We start from the raw sequence: 20,678 nt of genomic DNA on the forward strand, positions 1-20,678 counted from the left end.
TTGTGTATAAAATTATCCTTTTTTTATTTTACGTTTTTTTTTTTTTTTTTTAGGCTTGGGGAGAGGACCGTTGACGACCTGGAGATTATTTATGAAGAGCTTCTTCATATAAAGGCACTCTCCCACTTGTCAAACAGCGTAAAGAGGGAGTTAGCTGGTGTTCTGGTCTTCGAGTCTCATCCAAAAGCAGGAACTGTGTGTAAGTGTTTCTGTTATTAACAGAATTAGAAAAACTTTGGTATTTAGAGTCGGTTAAAAAAGGGGGGAGGAGGGGGACTGAGAAATGAAAATGTTGTAATAAGAAAGAGTAAGATAAGTGCACCTACTTACTGCGCTTGCAATTCACGAGAGTCATTTATTTTCCTTGGCAACCTCTGTAACCTGAGGTTCATTAATTCTCTGCAAGCTAACAGCAAACACTTAATGACCCACATATAAGCGATGCCAGTTTAATTAGTGCGCCTTTGGAAAGTGGATATCAGCATTTTGATTAACCTGATGGGTATGGTTGGAAAGCAAAGCCCTCCTCCCTTGACTACCTGTGGACTCATTAAATGTATGATAACGATCCTGTGGGTTTGCAGTAGATATTTGACTCTCCCTTACAAAATATTAGACGCTTCTTTGAATTTGATATCTGTGTACCCATCGTGGGTTTTGTCTGCTGTAGTGTATTTAAAATGTCTATAAAGATGGGCAAGGTTTAAATAATATAAGATTTAAAAATTTAAATAAAAATTATTTAAATTTAAATAAAAATAAATAAAATTATTAAATAAAAATAAATAAATAAATAAAAATTATTTAAATAAAAATAGATAAAAATTTTAAAAATAAATAAATAAATATAAATAATTTTAAAAATTATTTAAATATATAGATAAAATAGATAGAAATAAATAGATAAAAATTTAAAAAATATTTAAATAAAAATAAATAAATGATAATTTAAAAATATTATTTCAATAAAAATAAATAAAATTAAATATAGTTATTTCACTAAAAATAAATAAATTAAAATGATAAAATTAAAACTAATTATTTCAATAAAAATAACTAAATAAATAATAAAAAATAATAAATAAAAGACGAGATTAAAAATAATTATTTCAATAGAAATAAATAATAAAAAATAAATCCCGAAATCCCAAAGTCTTAATCAATAATCTGCCCATAATGCAATTCAAAATAGTTACCATAACTTGGATTGGTTTTCTTTGCTTCTGATTTGGAAGATGGCGTATAACCACTTTGTTAATATTATTCACATTATCTAAAAATAATGAGAAATTTTGTTCTTGGTTTAAATGAGAATTTGATACATCTTTTAAGCAGTAAATATAAAGCGTTTCTGAATTATAAAAAAGGTAATTCATTCTAAACAGAAGAAAATTTATTAGATATCGTGCAAAATTATTTGAATTATTATTTTTCTCATTAAAGAGGTGTCCCTCAAGGTTCTACACTCGGGCCTTTGTGTTTTAATATTTATATCAATGAATATTAAAATTATATTTAATTACAATCGTGGTACATCATTTTGAGGGGATCGGTTAATGTAGTCATCTATGGAAAAGAAATTAGATAATCCAAAATATTTTTTTTCATCAGATTTATAATAATGATTATTAAACGCTATAAGAACGAGTCAAATCTTTAATCAATATCCGTATACTTACTGTTATTTAAGAGACGACGATTTAGAAACCTAGATGTAATTTTTAATGAATATGACATGTGAATCTATCATATGTTAAATGACATACTGACATTTAACAAATTGTCAATATGTTATTTAATTAATATATCAGAATATAAAATATTAGTTAAACTATATAATAAAATAAGCGGTGAGATTCATAACAAATGATTCTGCAAACACAAACTGCTCCCGATAGCGTAAGAGTCCGTCTTACTATACCTTTGTCCATATATTTCTTTTCTTAGGAAACAGTTATGGAAAATTCCCCATCTTTCATGTTGAGTGACAGTTTTTATAACAGCAGTAGTACATTTAACACGTACCACTCTATAATATGGGGGAGGGGGAAGAAGACATTTTTTTTTTTTTTTTTCTTAGTAACGCCATTTTCCAGGATCTGCCACTAGTAATTTTATTATTTTTTGTCATTTAGTGTTTAACCAAGGAGATGAAGGAAAATCGTGGTACATCATTTTGAGGGGATCGGTTAATGTAGTCATCTATGGAAAAGTAAGTAGATAGATAATGGAAAAGAATGTTTTCATCAGAAAATATAATAATGATTATTAAACGTCTTAAGAACGAGTCAAATCTTTAATCAATATTCGTATACTTACTGTTATTTAAGATAAAACAATTTTGAAACCTTTAAGCGTGCACACACACGAATTGTGTCTTGTGATTTATTTCTTACAGAATCTCTTCTTTCGTCTTTAAGCTCACTTAGATTATTGCACCACTGAATAGTTCAAGAAACTTGTTTATATCTATAAACACAAGTTTCCCGTTACCACCAAATGGCTGGAATGCCTACTGCGTCTCGGGGAGTTGTAACTCAGCTATCAAATTAAATCTGATAGCGCTATCACTATCCGATACCTGGATTCCTTTGTTATTAATCACCGAAGAATATCTTGGAATGCTCGAGGCGAAGGTCAGACCTCATTGTCATTTCTACAGCACACAAATGGGCTTCCTGAGAAGCCAACCTCGAAGAACTGAAGTCGAGCTCTACTTCGACCCTGTTTTTCTGTTGTTGACCGAAGTTGGAGGCAAAGTTGGAATCAGATAAGCAAGAAACAGGTAGAACTATCATAATTCAGACACACAAAACCTGTGGCATCCTAAGGCGCTTATTTATCTCAATGTACAGTGGCCTTAATTACTAAACAACTTCGGCCATTCAACCTAACGTGGGCATTACGCCAACAGGCTTCTTCTGTTTTTTCTCTCAACCCTTCGGGAGCTATTTTGGGGAAACTGCCCTTTGAAATGCAAGGTTTATCCTTTGTTCTGCCATCAAAAGTTATCCTACGATGATGTGCTGTAACAGTTAAGGCTATAAAAAGTTTCCTGGGATCCAACTGACATTCCACTGTAATAAACTTCTTATAGATGGTGTTAAAGAGCTCTTGGGTTTCTAAGATAGCAACATCGGGTTATAACTAACATAAAACCGTAATAATGCAGTAAAGTTTTCAAGCACCCGAGTAATTCTTGGATTAAGTCCCAATATTTCCGACTTTGGTTTTTATGGTGTTGGGGAAATGACCGTTATATAACTCGCAGCTTGTCAGAAGTCATAATCCGTATATGATTGGATATTGAGTCACACACACACATTGACATCAAGAGAGACAAACTAGTCGCTCTGTCTATTTTGAGGAGACGCGTGGCACTATGCCATTTTCATTTGGAATTGCTAGGTGGACGCTTTCAATAGCTTTGAAATGGCATAGGTTAGTTAGCTGCTGTTTTTATAGGTGTTAGTAATTTACATATTTAATTTGTGGTATTTTACTCTTTTAGGGCGTTGTATGCAGTCTTCATGAAGGAGATGATTTTGGAAAGCTGGCTTTGGTTAATGATGCGCCTAGGTAGGTTAGATTAATAAAATTTACAAATATAAATTGTGTTCTTAATATATAGGCAGCATTATTCACTCGGTAACGCACATTACACTGAATCTCCTTTGAGATTATCTGTACAGTATACATAATAATGGCTGTCAGTCTTTTAAACTGAGATATTACTATATGGTGTTTATAAAGTCACAGAAGCCATGTAAATTGGTTGACACGTACGTTGGAAGCTTATCGACTGATGGGACAAGATATCGTGCGCATGTGAAGTCACGATAATGCCATGGAGTTAACCCTAGGCTGAATATGTCAACTTAATATTAAACTCAAAAAGTATAACTGAATTATTTTCACTATATTCAGGTGTTTACATCACACACTTCAACAGCCCACTCTTCCTCATCTCCTGTCGCAGTAACCGACTGGTCAGACACCAGGGTTCATAAGTACACGTGCTTTGAGTGCCCGTGGTTCAAGCCTGCGTGACTACTAAATACGGTGCTGTTGCTTGCGTTGTCTCTCTCTATCTTGTGAACTCGTGTGATCGTCGGGAGTATAAACAGATTTTTTTTAAAAGTAATTCAGTATATTAGTCGATATTGACGTGGGTCTATAATTTTCGAAGATTAATCAGTTTAAAATTGTTTCTATTCATTTGTCTCAGTCACATTATGTTTTAAAATCGTCTATAGATTGAGAAACCCTAAAAATACTTTTGAAATTATAGAATTTACTATTATAGAGAATTAGGAAGGACAACATCTATTAAACTGATGGGGAATTGATTATAAATTCTTAAATGTCACAATTTCATTTAATTTCAGGGCAGCTACCATAGTAACGAGAGAAGATAACTGTCATTTCCTTCGGGTGGATAAAGAAGATTTTAATCGAATTCTTAGAGTAAGTTTTACGCTATCATTATTAAAAATAAAATGATAAATAATTGTGATATTCAAAGAAGGATATTACAAAAACACTTCTATAGAAAAAAAAAATCGTATCAGTTCGCCCTCTATCGGATAGTCTTGGTACTAGTATTAGTTCGCCATCTATCGGACATTCTTTGTACTAAAATCGAAAACTGAGTTTTTTGTGTGCTAATAATTATATCTTTCACAGGATGTGGAAGCCAACACAGTGAGGCTTAAGGAACACGGCCAAGATGTGTTGCTTCTCCAGAAGATTCCTACTGACGGACGCGCTACAGATGGCTCGCATTCCCATTACAAGTAAGTGTACCGAATATTAAAGAAAACCTTGCAGTAAGTTTTTGTCTCGTTCTCTTCCTCTAAAATACAGACAGTGTTCAGTTAGCGATAACTTATTGAAGTAATATGCCTTTCTTCTTTTAATTCAGGTACATGGTTATGGCTGGAACCCCTCAGAAAATGCTGGAACACCTACTGGAAACGAGGATAGACTCACGTAGTGATGATGGAACAGGTAAGCTGGAATGTTGATACGTTGCCTTTGTTTATTACAATAAAATTAGAACAGTTAATTTGCGTAGGATTTGTATATTAATATTTAACGTAGTTAAATATTAATTTTATTATTTTAAATGATATATATTTTTATAATATTTAAAATATAAAAAATATATTTAATAACATTTTAATAAAATATAATATTTTACTATTTTAAATAATACATTAATATTTAACGTAGTTAAATATTAATGTACTTTTTTTGTCGTTCAAATATTATGCATACAGTCTTTCTACGAAAAGTCTGAAAATTTCAACTGTGAGTGTTTAATGATTTCTCCGGTAGATGGCAGCAGATGTAAACGATGATATGGCTCGTGTGTTATTGACGTGTGGGAGGAGTTGGAACGTTTTTTTCTTCTTCTGCAGTCTAATCTTGGAAATAAAACAGCCTGCGCCATAATCAGGATAATTTTCCAACATATGATCTCTTACTTTATTGCTAAAAACATCCCCTAGGTCTGGATGAAGGTAGCATAATTATCTATCGCATTACTACATTAACATTCCTCTTTTAGTTAAGGCTGTAATTTGTTGTAGGTGGGCTCAGTACAGACTCTATTAGGGGACTCCTTGAAGGGCCTCCTAATAGTCCTTAATGAACACTTGGATGCTGCAATTACAAGATTCCGAGAATAAACAAGTAGCTTTGGATTTGCTTCTTAGAAGAAAAAACGCATTATGGGGATAAAAACAAGACAGGATGAAAAGCAAGAAAGGTCAACAGTTTGGCAGAAAAACACTGAGACTTACTCGTGAAAACAATTAATTAAGTTTATTCTTCTGTGCTTCTTCCAGGGTATTTTCAATAAGTCACTTCCAACAGTGATTTCACTTGAATCAGACGTCTTATTATTATGCCTACATGGACTCTTATAGTCCATATCGTTTTAGTAAGGGATTCGTTAATTTTTTGCCACTATAGTTTTCAAACTCTCTAATAACCTTTCCATAAAAGGAACGAGCCATTTGACAATTTTAGAACTTAAAGAAAATTCTTAATACGTTCCTTCCTCCTTGAAACTCGTCCTGTCTCGTGAGGGGTGAATTTCTCCCCATTTGAGGTGAATAATAAATAATATTGCATTGTGTATAATTTCTGAAGTTTTTAATAATATAAGATTTATTTGCATACAATACTTTTGAGCAGATAACTTTGACTTGGTAACAAAACTAGATTTTAAATCTTCAATTATATTTCTTTAAGAACCGACCATTAATTTATACATCTGTTTTCTTTTTTAGATACTTTCTTAGAAGATTTCCTTCTAACTCATGTAATATTTATGCCCAGTCATCAGCTGTGCCCGGAGCTCATGAGACAATATCCTTTTTATTTATCAGATAAACTAATCATAGATCGATCTTCCATCTATCTCGTTTTCACTTTTATATTAATATCCGTTTGTTTGGTTACTTAAGAACACAGTATTTGGCAAAGGTTTAGTTCGAGGCACCCTTATATTATTCAAAATAAGAGAAAGTTATAATTTGAAGGCGAGATAAAGTAAGCTCACATTTCTAACCAATAATAACTCCACAACATAAGTTAACTCTCTGTAATTGAAGAATCCCTCCTTCCAGCACTTTTTGTAATATCTGTAGTAATCATTCTTGCAATCGCCAGTTAATATCCTTGACTTATTCACCTATAGGATAGATGTAGCCAACTCTAGGCAAGAGAAGGAATTTATTGTAGCAAACAAAAGAAGAGCTATCCAGTTCGTTCAGCAATGGGCAACAATAATCAGAGATGCCTTCTTTGAAGATACCAGTATAAGTTCCTTTTTGCACGTAAGGCTACGAAATTATTTAAATAATATAAATTCTTAAGACAAAAAGATAAAAATCTTAAGACAATATCACTTATTGTCTTACGTTCTTTTTTTTTTTCATGTAGGAACTGCTTGCAGCAGTGAAGGAGGACTGTAAGAGGTACGGTAGCCTTCAGGAAGAACTCAAGACTGTGATGAAGATAGTAGAAGCCAAACAAAAGTAAGATTTCGTTATTTTTAATGTTATACCTTACAGAAAAGTGAAGAACTTAGTTTAACAATCTAATAATGGTTTCCAGATCAATCATCGTTTTCAAGTAGTGAGTGCAGTGGACGAAATAATTCTTAGTCGAAGATTAGCAACTTAACCCTACTGAGCTATCTTGGTAATAGCTGAAACCCTTGTCCTTAGGGTAAACATACGAGAAACCCGAGTTTCCGGGAGAAAAAACCATGCTACCCTCGCCCGAGACCGACTAACTCAACCACGTTTGAAAAAGTCCCATAAAAATTCCTTCAGGTCATTTGAACTCAAGTCTTTTCCACCCGGTGTGGGAATGATGGTGATTATACCAACTATGCTACCCACGAGTGATTCTATTTAGAATAATATTTCATCCCGAAACATCACAACAATTTACTAATTCCTCGGTTAAACTGCTAATTAAAAGCTCCAGGATAAACCTGTAGTCTTAAGACATTACTACTCATTGAGAATCAGTCACCTAAATAACTTTAATTCTGGTTTTTAATTTATAATTTGATGGAATTAATTCAAGTGTTTTGAGTTTTACAACGTTCTGATTACTGTCAAAATGCGTAGTTTTTAATTTTCACCTTTATTAACTTAGGTTCCAAAGAGAAGTCGAAAACGGAGTACCTCAGCGATGGAAAGTAGGTCCCTATGGTCAGATCAAGTTGCTGGCGGTTTGTGAGTCACAGGATGAGGAAACGGGGGAGTTCAGGAGGTCCATAAAGGCCACAGATGAAAGTAAGTTCATTTCGGGTTTTTTCATTCAAAAATAAACGGTTCCTCAATTCTGCCACTCCTGCAGACTTTAAGATTACCAGAATTATTAGTACGAAGCTGTCATGTTCTATTTTATTGAATAAAAATAGAAAAGATCATCTTTAAGCTTTGTATTACATATGTCTGTCTTACGTTATAATATTTCATCTCACAGCAATATTAGCATATTAAGAAACATGAAAGGTTTGACATCTTGCCCAAACCCCTGTTTTTATTATAAGATTTTAAAAACGATTTTTATAGAGAGAAAATATCGCCAAGTGAATTTTTGTATCTAGGGATGTTTTCTCTCCAAAAAGAAGTTCCTTTTCAAGTTGTATACATTTTAAGTATCGCTAATTTTCATGCATTAATATATAATAAACTGCAAACATTTCTTTTGGAATATTTGCAGTTTTTTATTGTTCGTTTGAATGCACCTGGCAAAAAATATATTAAAATACGTATACTTCTCAGACAATTTATTTTAACTGCACCAAAGCTTGTCGCTTATATCCATCTACTGTGGCTGTCATATACATCCGTTTCTGTGCGTTCAGGGGCCAGTTTAGGGGCTGAAACCCCCAATAACTCACGGGGCGATCTCTTCCCTGCCTGAGATTGGTTAAATGTAGCCTCGGCTGAAGAGAACTTTATAAATTACTATAGCCGCTGACAGGAATCGAACTCATCTCTCTCCAAGTGAGAGAGCTGAGTTCGACTAAGCCATTATGGAGAATTTATACTTCCCAGACACCCCAAAGGATTCCACATCATGTATCCAGGTTACCACTCTGAACTACTTGGGTGCCGCGGTTCAACGGTTAAGAAACTTTGATATAGCTTATAAAAATAAGTGGTCCAAGAGCAGAACCCTGTGGGACTTGTTTCTTTAGACAACATAGTTGAATGAAATCTGCAGTTACCCTTAATGGTTTGATTTATTAAAAGAAAAACAAACACGAAGGACCTGAATTCTATAACAGTGCAATTTCTTGAAAGATATCTGTGGGTGGCGCATGAAACATTATGGCAGCCATCTCCTCAACGTCCCGCAGTGGTCAGATTCATCGGAACGATCAGCTCTTGCAAAACCTTTGAAAAGATGAAACTAAGATGTCTTGGTTTGAAGCTGTCGAATTTTTTCATCATAGCGTATGGAGTAATTTGATTTTGGTGGGGTGTATTATTACTGAATTACCATCAATTTATTCATCTTTGAACTTAAATCCTGTACATCTTCTTCGTTTGAACCCAATTCTTAAGTAATCAGCAAGCAACTCTTATTCTTTGTCCTTAACTACCCCTGTGTTCTCTTCCACAGTTGTGTTCCGTGTCTACTGTGCCGATCACACCTACACCACACTTAAAACTCGCGTTGGTGCTACGGCAGAAATAATCAAAAGGAGCGCTGCTGAAAAGTTAAGTCTGAAGGATGACTTGGTGTTAGTGGAGGTGAAGTCCACGGGTGGTAAGTAGATGTATTTTACTGCTTTATTCTGTGTGTGTGTGGATGAAATAATGTATTTTGCTTCATTCTGTAATCTTTAGAATCAATTTAAGTTATCATTCTGCTGGTAGAATCAACCGAAAAGTGAAGTAGAGCCCTCTTGTAGCTTGCAAGCAAATATGGGATTTTATATTTCCATACAACTTTCAATACCCACTCTGTTTTATTATTTTAAATGTAGAACATGCGAATTCAACAGAAACTTTAATCTCAAAATATAAATTAGTCTGTAATTAAGTCACAAAGGATGTAAGGATAAGCTATAGCAGATTATGAGAATTCTTTGGCAAAGAATGCAAAGAAAAGTAGCAGATATTTCTATGCTTATATTAACAACAAAGAAGGAAGGGGTGAATCACATTGGGCTACTGTTGATGACTCTGCTCAGGTTGTCGACAAATTGAATAGGTATTTTGCATCTACATTCACACATGGGGAACTCTTTAGGGGAAGGGGATGCCAGAAGTTTATCGAGCTGTAAAGGGGAGTTAAATGATTTTGTGATAACTGAAAGGAAAGTGGAAGAGAAATTGTTGAAGTTAAACATAAAAAAGGCGCCTCGGGTGGATGGAATCTATCCAATTAAAGGATATATTAAGGGAGGCAACAAAGGAGGTAAGCAAGCTGCTGTACAGAACTGGAGCAATGTCACTGTAGAAGTTTTTAACTCGACAATGTTGGCGGGGAACCTCACAGGTGCCTCAGAAAATAATGTTCCCGCGTTAACCGTTAATCAATGATTAAAAAGCAGAAAATTTTCTCTCTTTCTGAAGGGATTTTCAAATAGTTGCAAAAACTGTGGAGGTGCTCCTCCACAGTTTTTGCAACTATTTGGATTTTTCACCGAAGAATTGTATGGTACTGGACAAGCATCAACACTGTTCGTTTAATGTTTCAGTTCACTTGATTTCCTCTCCCACTTGGTCACTAAAAATCTACCTTCTAACCCTATTTTTGAAAGATTTGTGAATTCTTTCATAATGAAAAATATAAGACATCTAATTTTGTTGTATCTGTCAATTACGGTTAATAACAACCAAGGGGGAGAGAGATATCACCATAGAGTTATATGACAGTGGGGAGGTTGAAATTGGTTCTGAAATCTTAGTGTTTCTTAAAGATGAATTTTAGACATTAATAAGTCTTCTATGACTCACCAAAAGTCTAGTCTAGATGATTGTGTACTACACCACAGTTTTTTATCTTTTGACTAGAACGGGTTGTTTTCAAAGATGCCGAAGTCAGTGTTCCCACTGGGTTGAGTGTAAACGGACGAATATTTCTGTCCCCATCCGATCACTTGGACGCCTTGGTAAGATAAAGTTTCTTTTATTCAATAAAGAGTAGTAAATGGCTTTAATAAATAAAATTAATAATTAATATTAGTCTGACAACTGTACTTCTGATTTCCACGATAAATAAAAAGTCTATTTTCTTTATCTGTTGAATAGTTTTACTGTTAATGTTCTAACAGGCGCTTTTATGAACATGATCTTGTAAAGTCTTTGAAGAGGTTAAGAAAACATCCTGAAAATGGGCATGTAGAGTTAAATCTATCATTAGATTAGAAAAATGTGGGCACAATGAATTGATCTCATACCTGAGAGCAATACCAGTGGATCCCAGAAGTTTCCATACCCAGGAAATCCGAGGATAGGTACCATAAAGTGGAAATTACCATTTCTAGTAAGCTGGAGACCAGCGAATCCTGTCCCCAAAGGGACTAGCATAAATAAAAATTAAATTTGAAAAATAATAATAATTTAATGAAAAGTATCTTAAGGCCATAGTTAAAGGGTGGTGGCTACTTTCTTTACGTTTCAAAATTTGAGATAAGTCATGTTAAACTCTCCTCTCTAGTGTTTTCAGTGGACTGCAGATCAGATGAAATATAATGGCTTCGCTACTTTTATGTCTTAGAAAGAAATAGCAACTTAGTTGGTATTCAAGAGGGCTGCGAAAAACTTTTTAGACATTTTTAAATCAAAGAACTACGAGGATATTATCAACAACATGCTCACTTTCAAAAGAAAAAAAATTAGACTGCAATATTAGCGTGAAGATTTATTTTCTACACAGCCATCTTGAATAATTTGATTTAGTGAGTGACTGAATATTTGTGTACCTTACCATTTATCTTTAATACTCTCTGAAAACTGTCTAATGAATGTTCATTGCTATATACAGTACATTTTGACAAGTTCACCCTATTTGCATTAAAAAAGCAAAAGAATTTTTAAAAATATAAACCACTTTTATCAACGCTTTCGAAAATATTAGAATTAGATCGAGTTATTTAAAATCAGTTCATCAGACTTGTTTTGTGGAAAGATGTACTGGTGTTATCATAAAACTGTAAATTGTAGATCAGTATGACCTTCTTCCTTTTAGAGAGAAGGTGGGTTTTAAATTTAAATTCGAAATGAAGGTGCTTAAAGCGTATAACTATCACGTACGCGAATTTCTGAGAACTATTCTCTTTGGATAAACGAATGAGATGCTACAGACGTTTTCAGAATAAGAACGGTTTATTCTGCGTAGAAATTAGAATTCTTCCTCGAAGCTGCTCCAACACTTTATATAAGAAACTGCAAGTACTTTCGCGCTGTAATTCTTATTTCCTAATAAGAAATCAATGGTTCTTGACGTCACCAAGATGTGGAGCCCATTATGAGTGCCTTGAAACCAAGCCGACAACTTCTTTCGATTAAATTTATTCTTCGCATTTAGAAATCTGATTGTGTTGTAATTACTTAACAGTAGTTATTGGTGGGTACAGTAAAATTAAAATTAGTTTCGTGCATCGTCGGTATTCAAGTGATTTCCGTTATAAGTACGTCAAGAAAGCGGGTCCCTGTTCGCATTTTAATTACGTGTCACTCCGAAAAACGACCCTTCACCGTCCATTGCTACTTTTGTTACTTTTTCTCGCTAATTACCGTGGTTAAGGTATCACAAAGTTCTTAACTAGACTTAAGATTACCTGAAGGCTTTTTAATCAATGTCAGCGTTTGATGCAGTCGAAACGGATTCGTTATTTTGAAGGAGAATCAAAGAAGAGAATCAACGAGTTTTTTTTTGTTTTGCCCATGCATTAATATTAATTTATCTTTGTATACTCATCACCTACTAATTTATTAAAGGAAATCCCTCTCCAATTTCTATTTGGGTTAATTAATCCTATTTTACTGAAGCTAAATGGAGTATTGTTGTTTGATGGGAGTAAAATACTCAGAATACTTTCTTATAATGGATTCTATTCGTTTGCAGACCACGCTGCCCGAGCAAGATGGTCCATCTGAAGGTACGGGTGTCATCTTAGAAACATTGAGTTCTCACGAGCTTGCCTACAACATGACGTTGTACGAGTGGGATCTCTTCTCCTGTGTCCACGAGGTAGGTAGCACTGGAGTTCTCAGAGCACTGAAGTAAGGATTTTGACTGAATTCTATTCTTCCTCGACTACCATAAGAAGATTTTTAAATCGTTTTTGTTGTCTTTCAGTATGAACTAATCTACCAAGTGTTTGGTCGTCACCAGTTCCGTAAAATCATGTCCAATTTAGATGTTTTTCTCCGTCGGTTTAATGAAGTCCAGTTCTGGGTGGTGACGGAAATGTGTTTAGCAGCGCCGCTCAGCAGGCGAGTCCAACTGCTCAGGAAATTCATCAAAATAGCAGCCCAGTAAGTAAATTCGTGTATTTTATTAGATACATCCACTTCATCTGCTTCTAATCCACTATAGTATGCATTTGAAATATACTAATATACCTGAATACGAAGTTGAGCGTTTATGACTCTCTATTGGGTGAGGATTGATCAGAGTAATCCACCATATTACTCTGATCGTGGGTTAATGAACAATATTCCAGTGAAAACAAGCTTCATATCCAGGTATAGCAATCCACGAATATCCTCCTGAACAGAAACGTTTCAATTATATTTTTGTTGTTAAAAGAACCTTCCTACACAGCCTTCTAAAATGATGGTCTTTTAGTTGCAGGGAACATCAAAACCTTAACAGTTTCTTTGCCATTGTGATGGGATTAAGCAATGTAGCGGTGAGCCGATTATCACAGACCTGGGAACGCCTTCCCAATAAGTTAAAACGGACTTTTGTAGACTTCGAGACGCTTATAGACCCATCTAGAAATCATAGGAGGTATAGGTTATCTGTAGCTAAAATGGCTCCTCCTATAATTCCGTTTATGCCTCTCCTGTTGAAGGACATGACTTTTTCGCACGAGGGAAACAAGACTTATATGGAGGGACTGGTAAACTTTGAAAAAATGGTAAGTTGATTTTTGTGTTTTTGCAATTGAAACGTTTGAAATCAAAACGTACATTTAACAACGTCCACTCCACGGAATTTTTACACTCAATTGAGCATAAAATTATATTGTCAAGAAATAATTGTACACTAGATGTCCGATAATGTTTCTTTAGTTAACTAGAATAAGATGAAGTTATGATGACAGTTAACAGAATGCATTCAGTTGCCATAAGAATGAAAAGAAAAATATATTTTACCTTAAATTTGACTGACAGTTACGATCAAGACAACAGACATATAACTCGCTTTTATTTAAAATCTTTAAACATATATATTGTTTATTTATTTATTATTCTTTTTTGTATTGCAGCACATGATTGCTCAGACCCTACGGACTCTCCGACACTGTCGAAGTCAACCATTGGGTGAGTGACAACTTGCTTTTCATCCAGCAATGTATCATTCTTTTTGACAATAGCGAATTTAGTTTGTTCCCTTCTAAGTTGTCCAATACGTGTGTAAAAATCTTGAGGGGGAATTGTCTGATACTATCAGTAACATTGAGAGTCCTGTACTTGTATAAATTTGTTAAACAGGAAGTGTACTTCCTATTGGAGTATTCCATTACCAATTACCAGATAAATGCTTATTTATAGTGTTAAAGATGGTCATCCTCAAATTTTCGCTTTATTCCTTTTATACCTACATAAAATATATCACAACGCGCATTTCTTACAACAGCTACGAGTTTATATTAATGATCCACAGATGGTAATAGTTTAGTATTTCCTATCTTTGACCTTTCCTCTCTGGTGTAGTGTTTCCATGGAGCAGGAAATATCATATTAACTCGAAAGAGTACGAACTAAGCTAGATAGAATATAAACAGTGATATGCTAATAGCTAAGTGTTGATCTCACTCTCGAATTAACATAAATTTTATGAAAATATTGGAGAAAAGTATACATAACCTCAAACTCAAGTGTTTGATTTGACCACCTTCAATTTCGATTATAATGGCTAGTTGAGAAATAAAATTACTCAGACATTGTTAAGGTCTTGAATCAATGCTGAAAACCTCTCTTTTAATTGGATATTTGAATTTTAATAAGGTTGAAAGGAGATAAGTCGAAAGAAATTTTGTAAGAATGGTCTTTCAAGAATTCTCAATAATTCAAATCGGTTTCCTGAGAGCAATTGAATATTAAAACTAGTCAAATATTTCTTCAGTTGTTTCATCATTGGCTTACCACTTCTTCCAAAGGTATAATTCTCGCCTTTTGCGCTATTTTTCATGAGAGAAATGAGTGCGTAATGAAGATGGAACAGAACTCTCCTTTAAGATGTTCCAGGACAATGAGATCCATTTTTACAATAATAAATGATAAAGGCGCCTCATAACTCAATTGATAGTCATTTCACAATGATCAAATAGTTGGCACCATATTCGTCCAAAGAAACCCATGTCTGACATCAAACTAAAAGTTTAAAATTCATCATGCGAAGATATAAGAAATGTTTTATGTTTATTCTATAGTACATTTCTTATATCGCTGGCTGCACCCCATCAAAACCCACCTGCAAGAATTAAGTTAACTACAATTGATCCAAATATGATAAACATCGTAAATCATAATGTTCTCTGTGTAATCTTATAATACAAGACTACGTATCGGATTAATTAACGAACTGGCTGACACTGATTGATCCATCCATCCTCCCACACACTGGAAAACTTTTACTGCTCACATACCAATTATCTCTTCTAAAACTTTCATATTTTTATATTTACTATTTATGCAAATTAATTGTCTTTATTCGTAATTTTCCAGTGCTAGATACACCTCCTAATAAGGCACAACAGGATGTCAGGAACTATATTAGGTAAGTGGAATTCTGTAAAAAGGTTAAGCTCACATTATGTTTTAAAATAACGAAGAAATGCATTTAAATCCACGCATTTAAATTAACCACTAAGAACCGCCTTTAGTTAGTCATTAGAATTTAACAACATTTCAGGGTGTTCGGAGAAAAATCATCCTTTCAGTGCTATTACTGTATTTTCTCTCCATAAGATGCATCCCAACAGAAGAGGAATATACGGACAAAGGTAGTTTTCTAATAGAACGAGACCTCGCCACTGGACCCGAAAGATTTCCTGGTATGGAACTTATTTCATGGTCTCACGAGCATGGACTTCTTGTTTTTACTTAAGCACAGGGTTCACTCTTCATCGAAGGGTGTAGAAACTGAATCCATTCCATGAACTCAAATACCTTTGCCTAGATGATGGTTCTTCCCGGACACCCTGTCCATTAAGTGTTCTGAATTAAGTATTCATTTGTCTTTTTCAGGAATCTAAGGATAATAGACAATCAGCGACTCCTGACTCAGCTGTCTCACACATTAGAACCACGGCGGCCGTGATGAATCTAGTGGACTAGTTGGTTCTCTTGTTCGAATGCACCACCTCTCCTGTCATGTGGTCATCCATTTTTGCGTCATGCCTTCATTTAATTCGCACCAAACATATCATATCATCTCGAACCAAATGCCTTGGTCAGCTCTTGCCCTGCTGTGTTCCTTCCTCCGAGAGAGAAAGAAAAAAAAAAAACGGATAAAGCTTACTACGCATATATATGTGCGCGCATGTGCAAAGAGGAGAAGACTACCATTTTTTTTGAATATCCTCTGGCAGCTAAGGATTGCAGCCCGTGTGAAAACAAAAAATACTTTAGTGAATGACTAGAGTCACTCTTTGATACTGCTAGCAATATTTCTTTTAGAAATAGATGTAGGCAGAGGATTAGGAAGTCACAATTTTAGAATTTGTGCATCAATCATTTAATTTTTTTTCTTTCGGTAGGGGATAAATTGGGACAAACTACAATGAATCTTCAATATTGGTAAGAGAACTATTTAGGACCATAAGAAAAATCCCTGCCCTTTCGAAACAACCTTAGCTAATATATAGTTTATTTAATTGGGACAGGGAGGGCACATTTTGGAGTCACATGAGCTGTACGTTTCGCTGGTGAAAAATACAGACTGTTACATTTTTTCGTATCATGTTGATGATTGCTATATTAATTCTAAACTGCAGTTATATGAATGTTGGTTAGTGTTTTTCATGTTCGTTGAGAGATCTTTAAGAAATTTAAAACAAAACAACGCTTTTCTATTGCTCCTTAATGGACTGTTCTTCAAAGATATCGGCATACCTTGAACAGCCGCATTTCCAGCTTTTACTAAAATCCGGTCAATGTAATGCATACCGTCCTCTCAAAAGTGCTGGTTAAAAAAAACAAAAACAAAGCGACTATGCGTCACAAAGTTTCTGGTACGAAAGTATTGAAAAGAAAGGATCGCTAGATGGTGTTCCAGTATTAGAACGTTCTGGAAATAATTACAATAAGTCTTCGGGTTTTTGGTGTTCAATGACAAAGTAAATGAAGCACTTCAACTGTCCAAGCACCTGCTCTTTTTCAATTGTCAGTTGAAGTACGTGGCCAGTAGATGGCCCTTTGTTCTACCCATAACCAGTTAGTCTGATTATTTCTTTGCCATCTTAGGACACTGTGGGCAGCTGAAAAGATTTTTGTTTTTTAAAACGTTGGAATTTATTCGTGATACTAAAGTTGCCTTGTTAATTTTATCAAAGAAAAATTTCATCATCAAAAATAAATAAACCAGTGTAAATACTAGATCGGATGGGTTAAGAACTCTACCATACCCGCACATACCTCACGACGGTGGTCCCTGCGAAGAGAGAGAGAGAAAAAAAAAGAAAAGAATGTTACGTGCACATTTAGGGAGCGTCCATCTCGCTAACTGTCCCCCTCGTTGTGTCTCATCCTTTGCGAGCTGACTTTACATCCCCTCCACAAACGTCACATTTTTGGTGAGACTTCTCCAATTTTATGCAGGGACTTAAAAATACCACAGCAGTAAAGGGACCAGGGTCAGTCCATTGCTAGTCTTCCACTTTTTTTGTTGTTTTTTTTCCCTCTCCTGTTCGAGAAATGCATCCGTGGTGAGACCCAGAAACCCTCTCCACCCATTACACCACATAACGTATCTCACTGGATGTTTGATTACAGTGTACAAAGTTTGGTACGTTTTTTGGATATCTTTTCCAACTCTACTGAATGTATGTAATGTATATATATATATCTCGTCCGTGTGTGTGTGTCTTATGAAACGTTTGTAACCTAGCTGTCGTTAAGAAACTTGTAATTATTATTATTATTATACGATGCGTCTTTGCAAATAAAGATTGTGTTCGATTTTCATACGAGTGTCATCTTATGTGTTGAACTCACTTATCGATATTCACACAGCTTCTGGTTTGAGTGCCATAAAAGGTAAGTTATGTGAAAGTACGTCATCAAGAGGATACCGATGACTTTAGATAAAAGGTCATCGTCAATATCCGTACTCATAAATATTTTTATTACTGTATTAACTCACGAGCAATGCGGGAACCATACAGAAAAGGTAAAGTTGTAAACAAGTACGTGCAAGATTGCGATAATGGTAAGAGTGGATAGAAACAAACCTATAAACTAACACAATATATCTACCTCCAGTAATTAAATATTAAGCAATACTGCCAATAACTTTAGGCTAATTAAGTCGAAACACGCTGTGTGCCCATGCAGTGAAGATGCATAATTTTTGTACTCATTTGAAAGCAGATTTACTTTTTGGATTGTGGAAATATATCGACAGAGGGGGGGTTTTTCAAGTCCTATATTGATTACTCTTGTACAAAATGATCTTCACTCAAACTACACTGAGTGGCCACCTTATTAAGTACGCCTACCTTGTTCATGAAATGGAGCGCTAATTTATTATCATCATCAAGTTTTTGTACCATGTGGTATAAATCTGGTAGGCAGATATGTACCGATGCTACATGCCAGAAAGCGCAAGAGGAAAGATTAAGTGATCTTGAACGTGTCATGGGATTCGATGCCAGTATGAGTATCTTGTTAACTGCAACTTAGCTGAGGTTTTCAAGTACGATTATTTCAGGTGTATCGAGATGGATCCAACATCCTAATAGCATCCAGCCAAAGGCGAACACAACTCGACGACCGAACTGGGGGTTCCACTTCTGTCAGCAAACGAGAAGGTATGATGACAATTGACTCAGAAACACCAACATTAAAGGACTAGAAAAATATTGCCTGGCCTGACGAATCCCATTTCCTGTTTTCGTGGTGCACATTGGAGACTCTTGATACCAATGGAGCAATATGTGGATGCCACGGTTAGCTTGAAATTGTTTACAACCAGGCGCATTTCTTTGTGGCTGCAGTGTTTCCCTCTGCGAATGGGTTCTTTTAACAGGATAATGCGTATGCCATAAGGTAAAAACTGGTTCCAGGAAGATGAGCAAGTTCATCCTGTTGCGGTAGTCTTTCCAGTTCATACCTTTGGGATTTAGTTGAACGAGTTCTCCGAAGTAGAGATCTTAAACCATCCAAATTGCAAACTGTGGTAAGGAATTGAAGAGACACGGGCTATCATCCAAGCTAAGACGAATCCAGGCTCTTCTGAGGGCTAAAGGGGTAATTACTCCCACTTAGATAGATGTACTTAATAAAGTGGTCACTCAATGTATAAATTATGAAGTCACAATACTGTTTACTCTTGTCAGACTTATGAATTAGCTATAGTCTGTATTTATTCATTATTTTATCACTAAACACAGCGATATGTGCTCTAATACAGGTCTGCAGAAGAGTGTGTCACGAGCTGGATTGCACTTCTTGCAAGATAAAACCCTATACCCCCCTTATTGAGATTAGCCTACCAGACCACTGAATGCAATAGCTTTTAAGAAATTCCTCCGGTGGTCCACAGGATTTGAACCTAGATATCTTCCAGACGACAGGCCAAAATATTCCAGTTAGCTAATTGGGCTGCTAAAGTTCACTTACACTTATTGATATCTTCAGCATTTCCTAATTTACTTATCACTTCTGCAATCACTAGCCCAGTAGATGTAGAATTTTTATTCTTACTTTAACAATTTTCATCCTGCACCATAAGAATGAAACTGAACCCTGATATAATTGCTATTAAGGCAAATTAGATAAAGTAGGTGTTGCATTACATGTGAAGCGGGTTCTGTTATCAAAAAGTTTACCTTTAGGAGGTTTGTTCAAGGTTCACACAATAGAGTGGACTGTGACAAAGCGTAACGTGTTTAGACATCCATTTTTTGCTTTAAAATCCAATCAATTTTGCATTATAATTGGAAAAACCGAAAAGTTAAACATTTAATCCTAAAATAAGCATATGGGGGACTCTACCAGGGGCCGTACACAAATTTTCGACTGGCACTGCCATTTAAAAGAGGAGATCAGGTTTGGTTTGGTTTTTTTTTTAGGAGCATTAGCAACTAAGGCCATATTGCTCAGGGAATATGCGGTGGTCATTCCCTGACCTTTCCGCATTTGGTGGTGACGGACTTGAACCCCGGTCTAATCAAGAAGCATGTGATACACACTACTGCTCCTTCCCACCTGGCTACGGAGGCGCCTAGGAGATCAGGACGGAACTCACTTCAACAAAGGACTGAATCGTGTCTTAAGTAAGAACTTGGGTAAAAAATGACCGCAAATGAACTGTTTATTAAATCGCTGAAAAAAAACTTGCATCTCAGTCGAATCATGTCTTTCCAGTTTAACGAAAACCTTGAACATTTGTCTTTGAGCGCTCGATTTCACTGGATATGGCTCCATGGGACTTTTTGTTTCCCAGAAGGAAAGAAACCCTGAAAGTAAGTCGATTTGATGAAGTACAAAGTTATTACCAAAATTTCATCAAGTTCATGTGACCAAGATCGTCGTGACGTGAATAGAAATACTTCTTAAGGGGAAAGATATGGGTGTATATGGGAAATGGACTAACTTGTCGACATGGAGTTTGGCAGAAGTAGAAAGAATATTTTTAAATAAGTTCTAAAAATTTAAAGAATCAGACCTGTTTCAAATTTATAGAAAAGTTTCTGTAAGTGGGAGGAATTGGAGGCTATGGAATTGTAA

At 35.2% G+C, this 20,678-nt stretch overlaps 1 protein-coding gene across 4 annotated transcripts in view; it reads left to right on the forward strand.

Annotated features, from left to right (window-relative positions):
* Positions 1 to 17,912, forward strand: part of Epac (Exchange protein directly activated by cAMP) — a 110,030-nt gene extending 92,118 nt beyond the window's left edge. For all 4 annotated transcript variants that reach the window (XM_090382822.1, XM_090382823.1, XM_090382824.1 and 1 more), the window contains 18 exons: positions 54 to 199; positions 2,136 to 2,212; positions 3,512 to 3,579; positions 4,389 to 4,467; positions 4,687 to 4,796; positions 4,925 to 5,010; positions 6,300 to 6,378; positions 6,704 to 6,848; positions 6,955 to 7,049; positions 7,681 to 7,820; positions 9,163 to 9,309; positions 10,563 to 10,660; positions 12,619 to 12,744; positions 12,853 to 13,031; positions 13,345 to 13,639; positions 13,991 to 14,045; positions 15,453 to 15,504; positions 15,975 to 17,912. In XM_090382822.1, the coding sequence (XP_090238948.1) occupies positions 54 to 199; positions 2,136 to 2,212; positions 3,512 to 3,579; positions 4,389 to 4,467; positions 4,687 to 4,796; positions 4,925 to 5,010; positions 6,300 to 6,378; positions 6,704 to 6,848; positions 6,955 to 7,049; positions 7,681 to 7,820; positions 9,163 to 9,309; positions 10,563 to 10,660; positions 12,619 to 12,744; positions 12,853 to 13,031; positions 13,345 to 13,639; positions 13,991 to 14,045; positions 15,453 to 15,504; positions 15,975 to 16,047 (2,050 nt within the window). In that variant the 3' untranslated portion in view covers positions 16,048 to 17,912. The remainder of the gene's footprint in view (positions 1 to 53; positions 200 to 2,135; positions 2,213 to 3,511; positions 3,580 to 4,388; positions 4,468 to 4,686; positions 4,797 to 4,924; positions 5,011 to 6,299; positions 6,379 to 6,703; positions 6,849 to 6,954; positions 7,050 to 7,680; positions 7,821 to 9,162; positions 9,310 to 10,562; positions 10,661 to 12,618; positions 12,745 to 12,852; positions 13,032 to 13,344; positions 13,640 to 13,990; positions 14,046 to 15,452; positions 15,505 to 15,974) is intronic.
* The last annotated feature ends 2,766 nt before the right edge of the window (positions 17,913 to 20,678 follow it).

This window comes from Mastigoproctus giganteus, chromosome 10 (assembly GCF_048544385.1).
Source record: "Mastigoproctus giganteus isolate SK-2022 chromosome 10, ASM4854438v1, whole genome shotgun sequence".
Classification (NCBI taxonomy): domain Eukaryota; kingdom Metazoa; phylum Arthropoda; class Arachnida; order Uropygi; family Thelyphonidae; genus Mastigoproctus; species Mastigoproctus giganteus.